Genomic DNA, 20341 nt, shown 5'->3' on the forward strand with positions numbered 1-20341 from the left:
AATTTAGAAAATCACAATCTCTACCACATTGGTAAATGTTCAGTTATATAGGTGAATTCATTTACCTTTGCTTTCCCTTCATTTCAGTGGTGCTTGCAGAAATTCTGTCTAGTGGAGATCCAAATCCGGGAAAACTTCTTTTCTTCTTAGTCTCAATCACATCATTTTCCAGGGAGACTAGCTCATCCAGAAGTAAGAGCTTAGCTGCCAGGTCTGCTGACTTCTCTTCATGTAAAACTGATCGTTGTCCAACATCCAAGACGATTGGAGACTCAAACCTCTGTTCATTAAAATTCAATGTGAGTGGTGAAGAAAATCCAAAAAAGCTTTTTAATTGTATGTCTGTATAACAATACATTTATTGTTTAGAAACAGTTATGTTTTGTTTCTTACATTTTTTTTGTCTTTTAAGCATCACAAAATATTAACCCTTCAACGCTCCATGACGTACAGTTACATCATGGAGGTTCGGGGTTTGTATGGAGGGGGATCAGGAGTGGAACCCGCTCCATACAATGCCCGCAACAGCTGCAACCATGAGTGCTGCTGACTGAAGCTGTTAACCCTTTAAATGCCGCGGTCAATTCTAACAGAGGCATAGAAATGCCCCGATCGATGTTTGAGGGTCCAGTGCCAGACGGTCGCCGTGGCATACTGAAAGCCCCCAGGGCCATGCCTGTGGCATGGCTTGATAGATTACCTGTCAGATTACGTTTTAATGTAATACTATGGTATTATGTCATACTGCAGTAGCGATAAAACCATCACAAGTTCCTGTTCCCTATGGGAAATGTAAAAATCTGTTTTGAAAAGTTTTACATTATAAAAGTTTTAAAAAAACAAACATTTTTATATACTTATAATAATAAAAATAAAAATAAAAAAACACTAAAAAAAAACATATTTTGTATGGCTGCATCCATAAAAATCCCATCAATCACAGTAATACATTATTTACTCCACATGGTGAATGTCGTTAGTAGGAAAGAAAATGTCAGAAATGCTCTTTTTGGTCACCCCTATCTCCAGAAAACGTAATAAAAAACAGTCAGAGAGGTTATCAAAATTGGGATTATTTAGTTTAGAAAAAAGACATCTGAGGGGCGACTTAATAACTATGTATAAATATATCAGGGGACAATATAGAGATCTCTCTAGAGATGAGCGAGAGTACTCGTTTCGAGTACATGCCTGCTTGCCCGAAAAGATTCGGGGGAGAGCGGGGAGGAACGGGGGGAGGGGAATCTCTTTCTCTCCCTCTCCCCCCCACCCTCGGCTCCCCCATGCTCACTCCCGCAACTCACCGCTCACCCCCGCCGACCCTGAATCTTTTCGGACAAGCAGGCATGTACTCGAAAATGGCAATACTCGCTCGAGAAATTTGCCTTAATGAGTACGCTCTCTCATCTCTAGATCTCTCCCATCATCTGTTTATACCCAAGACTGTGACTGTAACAAGGGGGCATCCTGTACGTCTAGAGAAAAGAAGGTTTGTACATCAACATAGAAGGTTTTTTTTTTAAGAGCAAGAACTCGATAAAAGAGTACAAGAGGGTCCTGGGCATCTTTCTTGATCAATACAATATTATATGCTATGATCATTAATAACTTCAGAAGGGTTGTTGATCCAGGGATTATTCCGATTGCCAGATTGGAGTCAGGCTTTTTACCTTAAATGGGGAAAATTGGATTTTATCTCTTAGTTTTTTGGGGGGATTTTTTGCCTTCCTCTGGATCAACATTGGTGTGTGTGTGTGTGTGTGTGCGCAGGCGTGGGTGGGGGATGGTAATAGACTGAACTGGATGGACATATGTCTTTCTAAGGCTTACATACTATGTTACTCCAAAATGGTACTAATAGGACATCCCGCAAAAAACGAGCACTTGCATAATTATGTCGATAGGAAAATAAAAAAGTTAAGGCTGTCAGATGGTGGCAGAAAATAATTTTATTTTTATCCAAAGATATTTTATTTTTAAAAGTAGTACAGCAAAAAAAAAACTACCGGTATATAAATTTGATATCATAGAAATCATACTGAGGCCTCGGTCAGACGGGCTTTTTTTCGAGCGATTTGCGGATCGCATAACGGATGCGCGTCCGCAAATTGCGTGACTGGGGCCAACGATTCGCTGAAAAATCTGCACCTAGCAGCGTTTTCAGCGAAACAGGCCCGATCAAAGGAGCGCTGTCCGCTGTTTGGCCATTGAATTCAATGGAGCCGGCAATACAGCCGGCTCCATTGAAAGCAATGGGCTGCCGGCGAGCGTTGGATGAATTTTCGGGAAGGGCTTAAAAATATAAGCCCTTCCCTGAAAAGCATCCTGAAATGTGTAAAAAAAAATAATTATACTCACCTTTTCCCTGCAGCCGGAGTTCAGCCGCGGCTGGCCGGCAGTTCTCCTGAATTGTTCTGTGTAGTATTCAGCAGGAGGGGATTTAAAATCCCCGCCTGCTGAATGGGCTGCCTCTGATTAGTCACAGCCCTCACCAATCAGAGGCAGCTCTCACTCACCCATTCATGAATTCATGAATGGGTGAGTGAGTGCTGCCTCTGATTGGCTGAGTGCAGGGACCAATCAGGGGCAGCTCTCAGCTGTCATTCAATAGCTGAAAGCTGCCCCTGATTGGTCCCTGCGCTCAGCAAATCAGAGGCAGCACTCACTCACCCATTTATTCATGAATTCATGAATGGGTGAGTGAGAGCTGCCTCTGATTGGTGAGGGCTGTGACCAATCAGACGCAGCCTATTCAGCAGGCGGAGATTTTAAATCCCCGGCTGCTGAATACTACACAGAGCAGTTCAGGAGAACTGCCGGCCGGCCGTGGCTGAACTCCGGCTGCTGGGAAAAGGTGAGTATAATTTTTTTTTTTTTTTTTACACATTTCAGGATGCTTTTCAGGGAAGGGCTTATATTTTTAAGCCCTTACCGAAAATTCATCCCGCGCTCGCCGGCAGCCCATTGCTTTCAATGGAGCCGGCTGTATTGCCGGCTCCATTGAATTCAATGGGCGAACATCTTTCTTCTCTGCCACAGCTGTTACAGCTGTGGCAGAGGAGAACGATCTTTAAGTATATGTTCTCAATGGGGTCGGCGCTGCTACCGCCGGCCCCATTGAGCGCATATATAGAACACAGCGATGCGCAGAACGCAGATAGGCGCGTTCTGCGAATCGTTGTGTCCTATAATTTATCGGACATCCGCATAAAAAGCGGACATGTGACCGATCCCATTGGGATGCATTTGGTCTATAGATCTGCAGATCGCAAGCATGTCTGCAGATCAGACCAAAAAACAGTCGTGTGACCGAGTCCTAACTCATAGAATAAAGCTATCATGTCATTTTTGCTGCAGTATATACACTGCAGAAGGAAGATATTCCCCAAAGATGGCAGAATTTGTTTTTTCCACTTCACTCCGCTTAGAATCTTTTAAACGTTTTGCAGCACATTATATGGTACAATAAATACTACCATTGAAAACTATTAATTGTCCCACCAAAAAACAAGCCGTCACACATCTATGTTGATGGATGACTAGAAGAGTTATGAGTGGGGAGGAAAAATCCCTAGGGTATTAAAAACATTTCTTTGCTAGAAGAACCCCATTTGAGGCAGATTGCAATGAGTAGTAAGTAAAACAATTCTACTGTACTTACTCCCCTACCTCTGAAGATGCCTCAGCAAGACCAGTCCACTTCAGTATAGTAACAGCAATTAAAAGGTAGACACTCACATTGGTCCAGTCCAGCATCTGTAAAAAGAATAGCCAAACGTAATAATGAAGAATTCAGTATCTCACACATAATACATCAAAATGGTCAGGAAATGCATATCATTAGGGAAGTACATAAAGGGTTGTCAGACCTTACAACAAGAGCCGGCTGCACACGGCCAGATTGGATTCTGCATGCAGGAGCCCGCAGTGGAATCCAAACCTGTGCCCGGCCAGCATCCGCGTGTACCTGACATTTTCTTCTTTTTCCTGTACTGCGAATGGTCCCCATGGCGAGCAATGCGTAGTACAGTTTTTTGTTTTTTTCTCAAATCCCTGCTTTTCCTGCGTCAACACTAGACAATAATGCGGGTAACAGCAGAGTTTCTGCAAGGCTCGCGGGTTGAACAGCTTCAATTGACTTCAATGGAAGCTGTCTGTGAGGAATCCGCACTGAAATAGAGCATGCTGCGATTTTTCCTCTGCGAGCGGAAAATGGAAGTTGATTTCCGCTCGCGGGCAGGAAAAGTCACTTTTTTATAGGATGCTATGCTGCAGAATCCAGAGGCGGTCGCTCACTCCAGATTACGCAATGAAAATCAGGTGGTGTGCGGCCAGCCTAAAATGCCCTCCGCAGGGCTGAATCATATTACCATGTTATTTTAGTTACAGGATTGTTCGCACTCTTGCTCATCCCTTGGAAGAGAAAAGGAATTTGGGCTGCTTATGTCTTCTCTAATTGGATAATGTTGCCATTCACATGGGCCTCCTCCTTCCTTGAGCCCCATAGCCTCCACCATATTTGTCTCTATGATGTACACACACTATTTCCACCTAGAATTTATGAAGTGTGAATGTTTCTGCTGCTCATAACATTTTTTTATGCAAAACAATTATTTGAAAGAAACTTAAATTTAGGATGTGTTAACTAGGCCAAAAGGTAATGGGCATAGGCATGCAGGTAGCTTCATATTGGACCAAATATTCTTCCCACTCCACATCTCAAGTTACTATGTTTTTTTCCGAATTGTTGTTAACCTTGGAAAAAATATTCTGGAAACATATATTTTTATAGTTACTGCCACCAGATCCGCATTGAGTTAAACTTACATCAACGTCTCATATTTGAGGAAAACATTTGCTGTAATAGATTTTACATGCATATTAACAGATCCTCAAACTTTCATAGTGTACAGTGGCTCTGGCATTCACTGTAGGTCTGGAATAAGGCTGTAAAATATGTGGATTCATAACTGCACGGTTTATACTAATAATACAGGGTGTGGCTCTTGAAGCGCAACCCAATAATTGAAGAATACTTCCGTTTGGGAAAATGATATCTAATAGTGATATATAAGAGTGGATAGTGATGTGCTGGTTCAGGATGAGCTCAGAGTCATCACAAAAGATGTTGAAAGTGGCCACCCTCTAAGTACTTCTGAACCTGGCACTTAGATGGTTTTGATAAATGAGCCCCACCTTCTGCGGAAATGGGAACTGGATGCCAGTAGGTGCTGCCCCTTGAGAACAAAATACACCCAGGCTGGGAAAGAGGGCATGAGTCATTGATAAACATTACACTCCTAAAAATGAGTACAGTTCTACGCAAATTACTCACTGAAATAAAGTTTGCATTCTACATTAAACACCCTGTATAACTGATATGATTTCATATAAAATAGAAGAGAAATAGTTCATTTTGAAGCAAAATTTAGATTTGGGAGATCCTAATTACACAATATATCTGTTGTTTTTTTTCTTCAGGGTGAACATTAAGGCCTCGGTCAGATGAGTGATTTTTTAGCTCATGAATAGGCACGCCTAAAAAGCGGCTCTATTAGACCAATGCTTTCCAATGAAAGTGTTCACATGTATGTTTTTTTAGAGGCGCTAAATACTCGCACCTGTAGGGCTCAGTCACACAAGCGCCGATGCACCCATACACAGGCGCCGATGCACCCGTGTGACTGAGACCTCACTGCAGGAAGGAGACGGCCGTACCTCAAGACGGACGTCTCTCTGCAGCACTGAAGAAAGAACACATGACCCGCAATGAAGCCGGTCACATGTTCTTTCTCCCGGCGCTGCAGAGAGACGTCCGTCTTGAGGTACAGCCGTCTTCTTCCTGCAGTTACACGGGCGCTGATGTGCTTGTGTGAATAAGCCCGTAAAAGATAGGACATACGAGTGCAAATTCACCCATTCACGTAATTTTACTACACGCGTTGTGCAAGTGTTTTTGCACGGATATTCATGTGCTAAAAAATCACTTGTCTGACCAAGGCCTTAAGGGATTTTGTCATTTAAAAAAAAACAAACTTACCTATTCCTCCCCCGGCAGTCTTTATACCACATCTTCTCCTCACTGAACTTCTCCAGGCCCCCGGGTAACCTCACCTCCAGAAGGCTGGATCCTCTTCTTCTTGTTATGATCCATCAATTCTCTGCATATTTCTTCCGGCAGGTCAGTGTAGGTTACATCACTAGTGACATGATGTTCACTGCCTAGGAAGGAATGCTGATCTATTGCTGAGACTGCTGTCTAGCTTGGCACTCCCTGCTAGGCTATGAACGCTATGTCACTATTGATGTAGCGTACATTGCCCTGCAGGAAGGAGAATGCCGGCAATGGATGTTTCGTCACCGGAAGACGAAGAATCAGACAGCTGGAGGTGTTGTGACCCGGAGAACTGCAGGAGACAGGAGAAGATCAGCAAGGAGAAGATCCTGTAAGAAGACTGCCTGGGGAGAAATAGGCGAATATTGATTTTTTTTTTCTAATGACAGAACCCCTTTAAAACAACTTGATCATTTACTAAGGATTACTATCATATCAAAAACTAGAAAAAATATCTAATTGTAAGCCACAAGTCTGTTTTCTCTTTCATTTTCTACATAAATTTTAAAATTCTGACGGGTGGAGCTCAAAGTTGAACTACAGGCGGAGTACAGAGGGGTTTGTTTAGGGAATGCGGTATGCCTCCCTGAAGAGGTGCGTTTTGAGAGCACCCCTGAAGTTTTTCAAGTCCTGGATTGCCCGGGTAGCCTTAGGTAGTGCTTTCCAGAGGACCGCTGCTCTGGAGAAGTTCGAATTAGAGGTGCGCGCAGTCTAGTTTCGTTAGCAGAGGGGAGAGCCCGGGCTGGGTGATGGATTGAGATGAGGGAGGCAATATAGGGCAGCGCTGTGCTATGGACGGCTTTGTGGATGAAGGAAGGAAGTTTAAATTGAATTCTGTATTTAACAGGCAGCCAGTGCAGTGACCAGCACAGGGCAGAGGCGTCCGAGTAGCGGCTGGACAGGAAGATAAGCCTGGCTGCTACATTTAGGATGGATTGTGGATGGATGAATTAGTTGTTAGATTATTTTCTAGTTTTTGATATGATAATAATCATGTCTTTCCAAAAACCATCAGTAGAGTAAATGATTAAGTTGCTCAATAGTATGCAAACATCCAGGTTTAGCTTGGTAAAGGTTTTTCCAATTGGTTCAGGGACGTTATTAGTTGGCAATATAATCTCTCTCTTGCATTGTAATCTGCTTTTTTCACTGTTTTACAGTTCACTTCTCAAACCCATGCAAGTTTTGAGCAGATGAAAGAACATGGATACAATATGGACACATGTCATACGGTTTACATGCACAGCAGGCTTTCTCTACAATGTAATCATTGCCATCCTGCACTTTAAAACTGGGCACTATGAGAGTATTTATTGAGCCAGTTTTTGGCATATACAAGTTACAAGTTACTTTTACCTTCTCTACCCTGTTTTCAAAAGTGCTGAAAAATGAACCAACAAAATTACTAGTTAATTCACTGGAAAGTGAATTAATTTACATTAAACGAGAAGCCTACTGTCTCAGTGAATAAACAAAATTACTAGAATTGATGCCGCACTCTGGCATGAACTAGAGCTCCCATCTATGACTAATCGTAGCAGGCATAGATTTGAATTTCTGGTGCACGTGCAAGCTAATATGCTAATATTACATTTTTTAAGAGGCGAGTGCAAGTTATTAAATTTATAACATATAATACATGTACCTTTCTAGAAACATCGACTTAATTATAGATCTCTCTGTTTAAGCATTTCTATACAGTTTAAATAAGACAAAAAATAATTTAATGAGCAATTCAAATATTGCTAAAATCCACTGTCCTTATGCGATTCCTACTTTGGATCTTGGATACTATAAAATACTTGTTCATGCTCAAATGCTTATACGTTACATGCTTAATGGAGTTGACCTGAATGTAAAACGTAGCTGCTTTCTTCTAGAAATGTCACCATACCTGCCCATTAGCTGTATCTGGTGTTTCAGTTCGGCTCCATTGAAATGATTAGGACTGCAGTGCAATGCAACATCATTTTTATCACACTAAAGTCCTTGATTGAGACAATATGCATTAAACTGGGTAAGGCAGTTTTATATGAATAGTTCAAGAGAAGAGAAGGGTGGAGCAACTCCTATTAGGGATGTGATCCTAATATTCACAGTAGCTTTTTGTAGAATAGTTGATAGGGTGCTGCCAGTCCAGTAACCATCATCATAGGTAATGGGGCATAGAAATGATTAATTGTAAAAAGGAGAAAATGATGGATCGTGGGTGCAACCCTTGTAATGTATAGTGCATAAAAGCAAATGTAGGACCACACCATTTCTTCTTTTCTGGAGGTACAGGACGTGAATGTCCAGTAACATCCCTGTATTTCTTTCCGTCTATTTCTGAAGAAGGGACCGCGTCTCGAAAGCGTAGTTTGTGCTGGCTATAATTTAAATAATGAGGAAGAAATTGGGTTAATCCTTTGCTCTTATGTGCTTTACATTAGACAGATTGCGTCGTTGGTCCATAATGTTCTCCTTTTTACAAATAATCATTTATATGAAAGGTGGCATTCAATTAAACATCTCTATCATATGGTAAAATGAAAAAGGAATCATGGATTTAACAGTTCATATGCCCTAGTATATTCTTTGACACAAGTGAATATATTCATTTATTATATAGATTATTAATTCAGCTCAACGTATTAGCCACCATAATATATAAAGGATACAAGATAGATATTAATGAAAGACTATAAGACAGTCTATTGCATTTATGAGCAGCATGTTTGTAGAACCTGAAAGAATATCTCATTTATTGTCAGGACCTATTAGAAGACTCGAAAGGGTATTTATTGTTGGGAAATGACAAACTGTTCAAAACTAATTTCTATGTTAAGCACAATTACAAATTATTTGTGGTGTTTTTTTTTTTCAACTTTGAATGGTTATGTTATCTTTTCTGCATATCACTTTTGATCAGTCAATGCATTATCTTGGCATGTACGATTGCATACACTTTTTCATAAAGCTGGAGCTGGAAACAGCCAACACAGATTTAACTTTTATAAGGGATGATGGTCACATCGCACTTTCTCCCCTTCCCCGCACAATGAGCTATACACATATCACAGAACATGCACACAAAACTCTCCCATAAAAGTCAATGAGCCATTTTCTAACTGAGGTCTTTTATGTCAATGTGGTTGATGTAACAAATATCTCTCAATGCTATTTAAAGTTCAGAGACGCAACTCAGGTAAGATAGCTAGCTTTGTATTTACATACAAAAGAAAAGAGAAAATAAGTATTAGAAATATAAACAGACTAAAACAAATAACATATTTGAGTGTTTAGCAATTAGTAAACAAATCTAGGTGATACATTCCCTCAAACATCTTAATGATTAACAAGGTGAGTTATGAGAGAAAGTGATTCCTTAACAAATTTTTTTCATGTCATCTGTCACCTTCAAAACACCATACTTCATTCACAGCATCACTGTCTGATGCTCCAAATATAGTGTGCAAGTGCATTCTCATCTTTCACATAAAGTGCTCTTCTTCATGAAACATTGGGCCATAGACAGCCCAATCTGTGTCTAAAAAGTATTGCATGTTGGCCAAAAGAAAATATATTCTACACAGTTGCCACTCCAAGGACCACAAATACTAATGTTAGAACTATATATATTTATTTGTACACACCTACACAAACACACCTGCTAAAGATGCAATCACTATGTAAACTAAAGAGGAGCATTATCTGTCTAAGGCCGCCTGCACACGGGCGGAAATCCTGCCGCGGGATTTCCCGCGGGATTTCCGCCGCTGAAAGTCTGCATTGGAGTGCATTACAATACGCACTCCTATGCACACGGCCGCGGCATGTCCTATTTTTGTGCAGGGCATGCACTCACCTGGCCGCCGGCTCCGGTCTGTGCATGCGCCGGCTACGCGGCAGCCGGCACATGAAAGAGCTGGGGCCGCCAGGCGCGGGTGAGTACGCGCTCGTCCCTGCAGGCTCTCGGGTCGGGTCCCGCGGCGAGAATTCTCGCTGCCGGATCCGACCCGCTCGTGTGCAGGCGACCTTAATTGGTACAAAATATGGATAAAGATTAGAAAGGCAGTAGGCGAGAGAAATACCAACTTTCATGTAGAAGCAGAAAGTTAATTAGAATTAACTAGTAACAATTGTGTACAGCATTTTTATGAAAGAACTGTTTGGCTTATTATGTCATTCACTTTGTGTGCTATAAACCAAATAGTAACCAATGTGTGAATTCTCATCAGAAATTCCACATAAAAGCATGCCTTTAATGTTTATTTAGCTTTGGTGAGTCTGATTCTCACTCATAGTCTCGTTCCTCCTACAATAGAGAATCCATGAATAGCTTTATAATATGTCTGTATGCATGTAGAAGTATAAAGAGACTCTATCACCCCTTCGATAACCACATCCTGATTATTTGGACGTGAGGATGTAAAAATAAATGGGCTGCCTAAATACACACATTTAATATGGCTTAATGTGCTTGCTTGGGTTTATTCATCCAAAAGACTGAATTTCTAAAAATAGAATATGGTATACTAACAAAAATAAACCATAGCACCTGCCTTACAAAAGACACTTGATTAAGTGGTTGAAATTAGACTCGTGCAGAATTTGGAAGCGGTATCATTTGCTGTCTCCTATTTCCTCACCCTGGCGCCCAAAACAAAATGCTGAGGTTAAAGGTGATTTAGGGGAAAATTATTTTAAGACTTCAAGACTATTTTTGGGATTTTTGGGGAGATCCTACCTTGTGACCTCTCCTAACTTTAGCTAGGACGATGTATTAACACATTCTATTCTCCAAGTTGCTACTCATACAAGGTGCTCCTGAACGATAACAAACTGTGTAGAACTTGGTTACTTGAACTAAAGACTAGTTCAGGAAGATTTAGCTTAAGTTCACATGGTTCATTTGTGCGCAAATTGTTATAGCTAAGAATGAGATTTGATCCCCCAAAAATCTATTTAAGATCTGATTGCTTTGTCTATCTAGACCTTGAGTTTCCAGTTGAAGTCTTTAAACACTACTTTACTAATTTTTTGAGTCCATTGCCTTTTTTTAATGCACATATGGGTATAAAATTTATAATGTCTACAATAAGATGCAATGATTTCCATTTTGCATTTACGTCAAAATATCCACAGCAACGGGATTTCTGAGAGAACACTGCATGTTGACAGCTTATATTACGGAATTACTCTCCAGTCTACATTACATTTGATTATATGTTCCTTTTAAGAGAGAGACCATTTATGGCTCAGGCTTAATCATCATTTACAATGTGTCAAACCTTTCTTGTTTTTCCAACTTAAACAGAAACACAAGGAAACAGACAGGATTACATATTTCTGCCATAACAAGGCACAATAAATATGAACTCTAAGATAAATGGCAGCAACGTAGAAGGAGTTGATGTTAGCAAGAAATATATGGCAGTCTGATTAGGCTATAAATTTTTTTTAATAGATTTTGGGCACAGTTGGATATTTCAGTATCCTCGGTGGTGAACACACAGATTAATCTCTAAGATAAAAGTGCTATGTAGGTCCAACAGGGTGAACAGGATGCTGTCTATTTCCCTGTCAACTGACCCCAATTTGTTAAGGTCTTCACTAGGTGTTAGACGTTGCACACAATGCAGACCTTCTCATTGTCCCTCATTTCCAAGACGTTTCCTCTTTCTTAACAAGCTGTATCCCTTTGAATGCAGACTGTTCGTGGGAAACTGTACAGGTATTATGTGTCTCTTTTACTTGAAGGTGTAATCTTCCAATATCTGAGATCTTGGAAGTTGGAGGTTTGTTGGACTGGGAATATTGCATAAAAATTCCAAGAACTTACTTGATTTTCAAATGAAAGTATGCATTCCTTCTTCACAGAAAGTAAAGAAGTAAATGACTTAAACCCAAATGGTTTAGCTTAAAAGATAAATTGTTAAACAGAGTTACATGTTACTTAATTTTTAAAGTTAAAGATTATTCATTTGACACATCATTTGATTTAAATTGAGAAATGTGATCTTTGAATATCTCTTCCTGACTATAATGTCTTAATAATTTTGCTAAAAATTCCCAAAAATTTGGTCATCTAGTTTAACATTATGGAACATTTATAAGAAAAACATGAAAAAGCACTAAAGTCCCTCTTAACAATGTACCTACCATGTTTCCATTTACTGTAAAGGAATGAGTCACGGTGAGGTGAACAAACCACAAAATATTTATTCTCTGTGTCTGGAAATCAGTAAAGATGAATTAAAAAATGTACCCATTTCATACAGCTTGGTTAGTTAAACCGCTTGCATATGCAGCAAGACAATGATATGTTTGCATTAAATATGAATTTTAAAGACTTAAAGTATAACAAATAAATGTAACTAAACCCTGACAAGTCATAGATCTTTATTTGTGGTATGTAAGTCTGGTTCGTGCTGCAAAGAAATTGGGATAAACTCTTAAGGACTGCCGGGCTTTTGGATAAACTGATAAAAACAATGCAGAGACCAAGTGTTGAAAATCCAGTTCAAGGTTTCCAGAACAAAAGACACGAAAATATGATAATTTCAAGGATTTTCAAGGTGAAAAATGTAATACTCCAGCAAACTATGAGCAGCTCCTACCTTTATAAATGAGTCAAAATGGCTTTAACAGTGCATTGGAAGAGTTGGATGCTTCTCCCATATATGGATATAAAGAAAAATTATATGGGTATGTGACAAAAAAGAGGGTGGTATGAAAGAGGCATGTCAGAGTAACATACACACACACACATATATATATATATATATATATATATATATATATATATATATATATATACACACACATATATTGTCGGTCCAAGAGTGGCTTCCTAAAAGTGATCTGAACTTACTCTCATCAAGAAATGCCTTCAGCGGGCCAATTACTTTGTTCCCTATAGGGCTTGCTCACGCAAAACTCGCAACTAATACTGCTCTAAAGACCACATGAACAGGCTAATTCCAACAACTTAAAGTAGCCTGTTCACACAATCTGAGGTGCGTGGTGCGTGCTTTCCAGCTCCCATAGGAGTGTATGGAAAGCACGCAGCAAAGAGGACAGGTCCTATCTTTGCGCACACCAAGGAGATTACATGGGAGTTTGCATTCACACGTCCTATCTTTGTTAGATGTGTGAATTTAGTGTGTCTAACAAACGTTCACGTGAACGCTTCTATAGGAACCCCTTGGTTCTATAGAAGAGCATCCTGTGTGCGCCTCTAACGTGCGTAGACAGCGCTCATCTGAACGAGGCCCACTTACACAAGGGAGGAAGAGAAGTATGTAAACTAGCAGATATGGGCAGTAAACTTTAATAAGTATTAGTAGACGTAGGCAAATTGGCTTGAGCAATTGGTTCTGCACTATTGAAATGTTATTTTAATCACTATTGAAAATGGAGAATTTTACAGCATATTTGATGCCTGTACTGATACCCTGCTACTAGAGATGAGCGAGCATACCCGCTAAGGCAAACTACTCGAGCGAGTAGTGCCTTATGCGAGTACCTGCCCGCTCGTCTCTAAAGATTCGGGTGCCGGCAGGGGAGAGCGGTGAGTTGCGGGAGTGAGCAGGGAGGAGTGGGGAAGGGGGGGGGGAGAAATTGAGAGAGAGATCACCCCTCCGTTCCTCCCCGCTCTCCCCCACCGCTCCCCGTGCCCCGGCGGACCCCGAATCTTTAGAGACGAGCGGGCAGGTACTCGCATAAGGCACTACTCGCTCGAATAGTTTGCCTTATCGAGTACGCCCGCTCATCTCTACCTGCTACAGATGTATTTTTCTTTAGCTTGACTCTTAAAGTAATGTGATATCATGTTGTGCTGTGTTGTCAGGGTGGTTTATTTACACTTTGAATTGCTTTACAATAGGATTTGTTGTGTTAGGATAGGAGAACAATAGCTTTGAAATGGATAGGATAACTTTCTGCACTGCGCTTTTACAATCAAGCTAAAATTTGCTGCACCTGCACAATTCGAAAATTAAGTTAGTTCTCTTAGTTAAATGAACCGGAAAAACATGCAGCATCTATTCATTCAGGTTTTATTTACACCTATGTGAAGGTCAATGCAGCCATATTTTTCTAATTTAAAAGAGTTATCCAGCTTTGTAAAGTGAATGGGACATTATTGCAATACTTTGTACCACTGCTAGAAAAAAGCACTTGCAATTATGAATCAGAGTGAAACTGATGTTTACTTTAAAGAAGCTGTAGTGCTCGAATGAAGACCGCAGCCCTTTCAAACAGCTGATTAGTAAGGGTGGCAAGAATCAGACCCCTACCGATCAGATATTTTTTATACATCAAATGTACAAGACTGGACGGCCCCTTTAGGTATCACAGACTTTAGCAGTATGCAACCATCAACTAGTTTACATATAGGGTGGTGCGGGAAGTGATATTGAGCATCTTGCCCTGCTTCACTCTAAAACAAGTTAGGACACCATGAAAACCCTTGACATTGCTTACATTTAAAATTATATGCCAATTGTCCATTACAGATAATCCACAATTCCTCAAACAGCCCACAAGGCTACAATTTCTATCAAAACCCATAATTACTTGACCTATTTCTTGATATATTTTTCTATCACTTTATTTTAGTTAAAGTACCATATTTGTAAGTTTTGAAAAATAAATCCTTAGAATGAAGTAGATGAAACAGGAACCTCTGTGTGCTCCCTTATACAATCAGAGGCACTTTGAGGTAATGGTATGGGTATATTTTAGGCTACAAGAGCAGAGTGTATAATCTCCAAAACACAGATTCATAATACTACTATGTGCATGGGGGCTAACAAGGGGCAACAGTGTAAAACGTCATTTTGTTTTGTGCAGAGGCTACTAAAACGCCTGTGGTTTATGTACGGATACATTTTTGAGGATTACAATATTTTGCATAAATAATCTAAAAAATAGGAATTAGGTTTCCTAATTAATACTGATCCTACACCAAAAATAAACATTGACCATCAGATCTCTGTTGCCGGTCTTTACTGCTCATTTTCTTGTTGGAGATGGATATTTCTATTGATATGTTGCTAAATTATATTTATATTAATTCTGATGTCAGAACCTGATGATTAGGGCTTGTTCAGACGAGTGCTGTTTGCAGTGCACAGAATGCGCTTCTAATAGGAACCAATAGGTTCACATGAGGGAATGTAAGGCGCACCTAACAAAAGATAGGATATGTGAGTGCTCCGAGGTGTGCACAAAGATAGGATATGTCCTATCTTTGCTGCGTGTGTTCCATAGGCTCCTATGGGAGCCTTGAAAGCACGCAGCCCACACCCCGGATCTTGTGAATGGGCAACTTCCCATAGCTTGAAGTAGCCTGTTCACATGATCTTTTCAGCACTACAGCAACAATGTTTTCTTGCTGCTAAGAGCATGAAAACAATACTCGTCTGAACGAGGTACGTATACAAAGGTACCTAGTTCCACATAGAAGCGCCTTTTTCTGCAGAAACAGTCTATCACAGATTGCTTTTGTAGGAAATTCCTCCTTCTCTGCCTTCTACTGAATGACTGATATGTAATACTCCATCTCTGTTTAGCAGATGCAGTGTGTATTTTACAGTACTGTGCCCCAGCAGCTGCGGAGCCTTATAGTGCGCAATTCAGATGCTGCAAACCCCCCTTATAAAAGGGCGACTCCTATCAATTATCAATGTTGGACAAAAAATTCCCTTTACTTTTCAAAAAGTAGCCATTCTGCATAACTACTTTGCATATATCTATGTGTTAATTTTGTGACTAAGGGATCACAGTATTTTCAGAACCAGTGAGAATAGTTAATGTGATAAAACAAACCCATCTAGTTCAGTGGATACAGCTAAGCATCTATTGTTGGGGTAGCATAGTCGTCTATTTGCAAGAGAAAGAAGAGCTACGCATTTTTAATTTTTTTTTGCTTTATCAATTGCTTACCATGGAGATAAGCCATTGCTAGAAGAGTCTGGAAGCAGCTTATCCCTCTTGCCACTTGGCCAGTTTGACATAATATGTATGGCTGGTTTAATAAATGGCACTTTTACTGATTAGGCTTTAACAACATCTCATTTTTTGCTTCTATCATTTGTATATTCATTTATTCTGTTTCATGTTTAAAACTTATTATAGCAAATATACCAGTAACATTGCTTAGATAATGCATAGTAATACATACGGTATTCTACCTGTCCATGTCTTTAGGAAACATAATGTCATAATAAGCACAATTACCTTGCAGATTTATAACTCACATATTTAAGTGTTTTGAAATTTGATTACAAGTTATTTCTCAGAATATAAAATTGTATTGTGATTATGTGTAGTAGGCCAGTTGTATTTTATATGTACTTATATCTTACAAATGGGAGTCTGGTTAACATATATCAAAATTGAAGGGTCATCTGTTCAAGTTGCAACAAGCTAAACTGTTGTATTATTCAACAATTAACCATAGCAGCCAATCAGATCCCAACTCTCATTTTCTTTGAAAAGTAAAAATAGCAACCTGATTGGTTGCCATGGAGAACCTATGCACTTCCCATTGCACTTGATTTGATAGATTTGTCCCATATTACACATTTAGAGGTGCCATAACTGAAACATAAATATATATCCCAATATAATTTATGATCATGGCTACAAATTACGTAAGCAAAAAAAAATATAAAAAAATAAATAAAATATATATATATATATATATATATATATACTAATAAAAATGATATTAAAAATAATGCTAATCTCAGATTTGGTTATTAGACATCCAAACTGCCCATAAAATAAAATTAGATAAAATGAGATAAATTATTTGTAAAGATTAATGTTCATTTCAAAAATATTAATAAAACACTATACCGGTTATACATCTGTTAATTTTTTTCTTTCAGATAAAATATAGAGCATTAAAGGTATTTTTGCTGCAGTACATAATCAGTCAAGTTAATTAAGAAATGCCAAAACACTTTTTTTTATTGCGGAAGCACCAAATTCATTCATGTATTAAATTCATTATAACAAATTATATATATATATATATATATATATATATATATATATATATATATATATATGTATTTAGCATGAGACTGTTTAATGTTATAGTCATTCTTTAGCTTAGATCCATATATATATATATATATATATATATATATATATATATATATATACTAAAGAATCATTATAACATTAAACGTTCTTGTGTAAAATGGATCTAAAATAATATATGGATAATATATGGATCTAAAATACTAAAATAATGTAATTTTAACATTGATCAGATTTATCATAATACCATTTATTTTATATTACAATTTATGGCCAATATTAACTAGTGAGGGATGATCTATTGCTTTACTTCATAAACTGTCTACATTTTGTGAACTATATGAAATTTCTGTGTTCCCAATACAGAATTACCTGTGCATAGATATACAATAGATTCTATATGTATCAGATCACAGAGGTAGAACATCCAAGCATCAGAAGTATCAGACAGATATATATGTTCCATAAAAATTGTGTGTTTCTCTATGTGTATCTGGAATTCTTCTCTAATTAAGGTAGATTTAAGAAATCAGACAGAATATAAAAAGCATTTAAGAAAAGCAAATTTATAACTTAGCATTGTAGCATATACTGTCTAGGAATCTGCAGCTGGAATAGTGCTCTCTATATATACATATATATGTATGTATGTGTATATACATATATATATACATACATACATACACACACACATATATATATGTATATATGCATATATATATACATATATATGTATATATATATATATATATATATATATATATACACACACATATATATGCATATATATATATATATATATATATATATATATATATATATATATATATTCTAAGCAGTATAAACCTATATTAAGTATTATTCCTATATTGTGTTATGAATTATGTCCCACAAATGTTGTGTTATTGGCTTATTCTTAATCTTTAATAATTCATAATTACATGCTTTATTTAGTCATTATAAGAATATTATAAGAACTTAACTGATAACAGATTTTAACAGAAACATGTGAGTTAATTTGTATTATCTAATATATTATTATCAGGACGTATGTAATATGTATAATAAAAATAAAGTTATGCATTTGATGGATATGTCTTAAAGAACATAATATCAAAGTGCATATTGTTAATCCCTCTTCTGCTTACCTTGAATAGAATTCAACTGATTGAAAGTTTATGTCTGCTCAGTACGTTTCTGTCTCCTCCTCCTCCTCCTCCTGTCTAATCCTCGCTTCTCAAGCTTGTTCTGGAAGAGATTTTATAGACCCTGCTCCAGCCTCCGCACTCCAATCCCTGCCTAGGTTTCTCTTACATCATTTTTTAGAGATTTTCCACTGATCTTTATTTTAAGACTGTACTTCCTCCATGTAACTCACTATCCTTTTTACCTTTGTTGCAGCTTAATTGCAGGCTGCAATTGAAACCTTTTAAAAAGCCCCAAAGTTTAACAATGCAAAAAATAGATGACTATAGAACAATATATGTATAAATATATATCTATATATAGTTGAATCATTTAAATCTACTGTCAAATATTCCAGAAACTCTCATAGTCCGGTGCTTGGTTTTGGCATTGAGCTGCAATAACAATGTTATCCAAGACAGTTGCACAGAATTAAGTGAAGAGAATCAATAAGAAGGTTTCTCTAATTATAAAGAAGTAGTACTGCAAAATGTTAGATTTTGGGACTTGTTCCTGAAAGCTCTACCCTAAAAGTGAGTTTATATAATTTTCTATGATTATATAATCCAGAACATTTGATAATCTGCAGTTATCAGATTCCATTGATGTTGAATTGAAGGAATTTTATTATACCCCCCTTCCTGTCCAACACTTTGACATTTTGGTTTAAAATTCCTTTCTTCACTTAGAGTCATTTGTCATAATTGTTTGATACATGGGGGTTATACATTACTTCTTGTATCACCCAACTTAAAGGGGTTGTCCCGCGCCGAAACAGGTTTTGTTTTTTTTCAATAGCCCCTCCGTTCGGCGCGAGACAAACCCGATGCATGTGTTGAAGAAAAAAAAACGGATAGTACTTACCCGAATCCCCGCGCTCCGGTGACTTCTTACTTACCTTGCGAAGATTGGCCGCCGGGATCTTCACCCACGGTGGACCGCAGGTCTTCTGTGCGTTCCATTGCCGATTCCAGCCTCTTGATTGGCTGGAATCGGCACACGTGACGGGGCGGAGCTACAAGAAGCAGCTCTCCAGCACGAGCGGCCCCATTCACCAGGGAGAAGACCGGACTGCGCAAGCGCGTCTAATCGGGAGATTAGACGCTGAAATTAGACGGCACCATGGAGACGAGGACGCCAGCAACGGAACAGGTAAGTGAATAACTTCTGTTTGGCTCATATTTAATGCACGATGTATATTACAAAGTGCATTAATATGGCCATACAGAAGTGCTGAACCCCACTTGCTTTCACGGGACAACCCCTTTAAGACTGAATAGAGAAATGGCTGCTATGTGCGTCACGATCTTCATTAAAGGAATTATGAAAAGAGCTGAGCAAGCTTCATTGTCACTTTTCCATTTATTACCTCTACCAGCCGCTTATGATGGTATAGGGGTAAGGAAACCTCTGTTCTTCAAATACCCTGTGGCTATGTCATAAATATCTAGGATTAGATAACACTCCCTTAGATTATGACCTTTCACAATGGGCATTGTAGAGTTATATTATTGTCTTTATACATTAATCTATAAAAGTAAAGTAAAAATATATCTTTATTCAATGTTTTCCATAAAGTAGAAATAGCTATTCTTCTATAAAAATAAAAGAAATTACATAAATGGCTGTTTATTGATGAGATAAGTAAATGGAGTAAAATAGGTAAAAATGCTACCCTACAGCAAACAAAAGCTAAAGCCCCATTTACATGCAAAGATTATCGTTCAAAATTTGTTCAAATGATGGCTTTTGAGCAATAATCTTTGCATACGAACGCTTTCATCTTTCACTCTTTAGCTGAAGGATGATTTTTAGGTGAGCATAAAATCCAATTGTTCAGCTGGAGATAGATAGCAGGGAATGCATGCTCTCTACAGGAGCAGCTAATTACATTGTTTTTAGCTGACAGCCCGCTGCTGCCCATGCGTAGACAATGCAGCTGAGTGCAAAGTCCAGACCTCATGTTGGGATTTGCAAACAGCTGTTTGAGGCTCACACCCA

At 38.4% G+C, this 20341-nt stretch overlaps 1 protein-coding gene across 1 annotated transcript in view; it reads right to left on the bottom strand.

The window, feature by feature from the left end:
• OSTN (osteocrin) overlaps window positions 1–18380 on the bottom strand; it is a 50268-nt gene extending 31888 nt beyond the window's left edge. The window contains exons 1-3 of the mRNA XM_066590135.1: window positions 18304–18380; window positions 3670–3756; window positions 66–280 (exon numbers count right to left, since the gene is read on the bottom strand). Of these exons, the coding sequence (XP_066446232.1) occupies window positions 66–280; window positions 3670–3756 (302 nt within the window). The 5' untranslated portion in view covers window positions 18304–18380. The remainder of the gene's footprint in view (window positions 1–65; window positions 281–3669; window positions 3757–18303) is intronic.
• Between the last annotated feature and the right edge of the window lie 1961 nt (window positions 18381–20341).

Source organism: Eleutherodactylus coqui, chromosome 1 (genome assembly GCF_035609145.1).
Source record: "Eleutherodactylus coqui strain aEleCoq1 chromosome 1, aEleCoq1.hap1, whole genome shotgun sequence".
Lineage (NCBI taxonomy): Eukaryota > Metazoa > Chordata > Amphibia > Anura > Eleutherodactylidae > Eleutherodactylus > Eleutherodactylus coqui.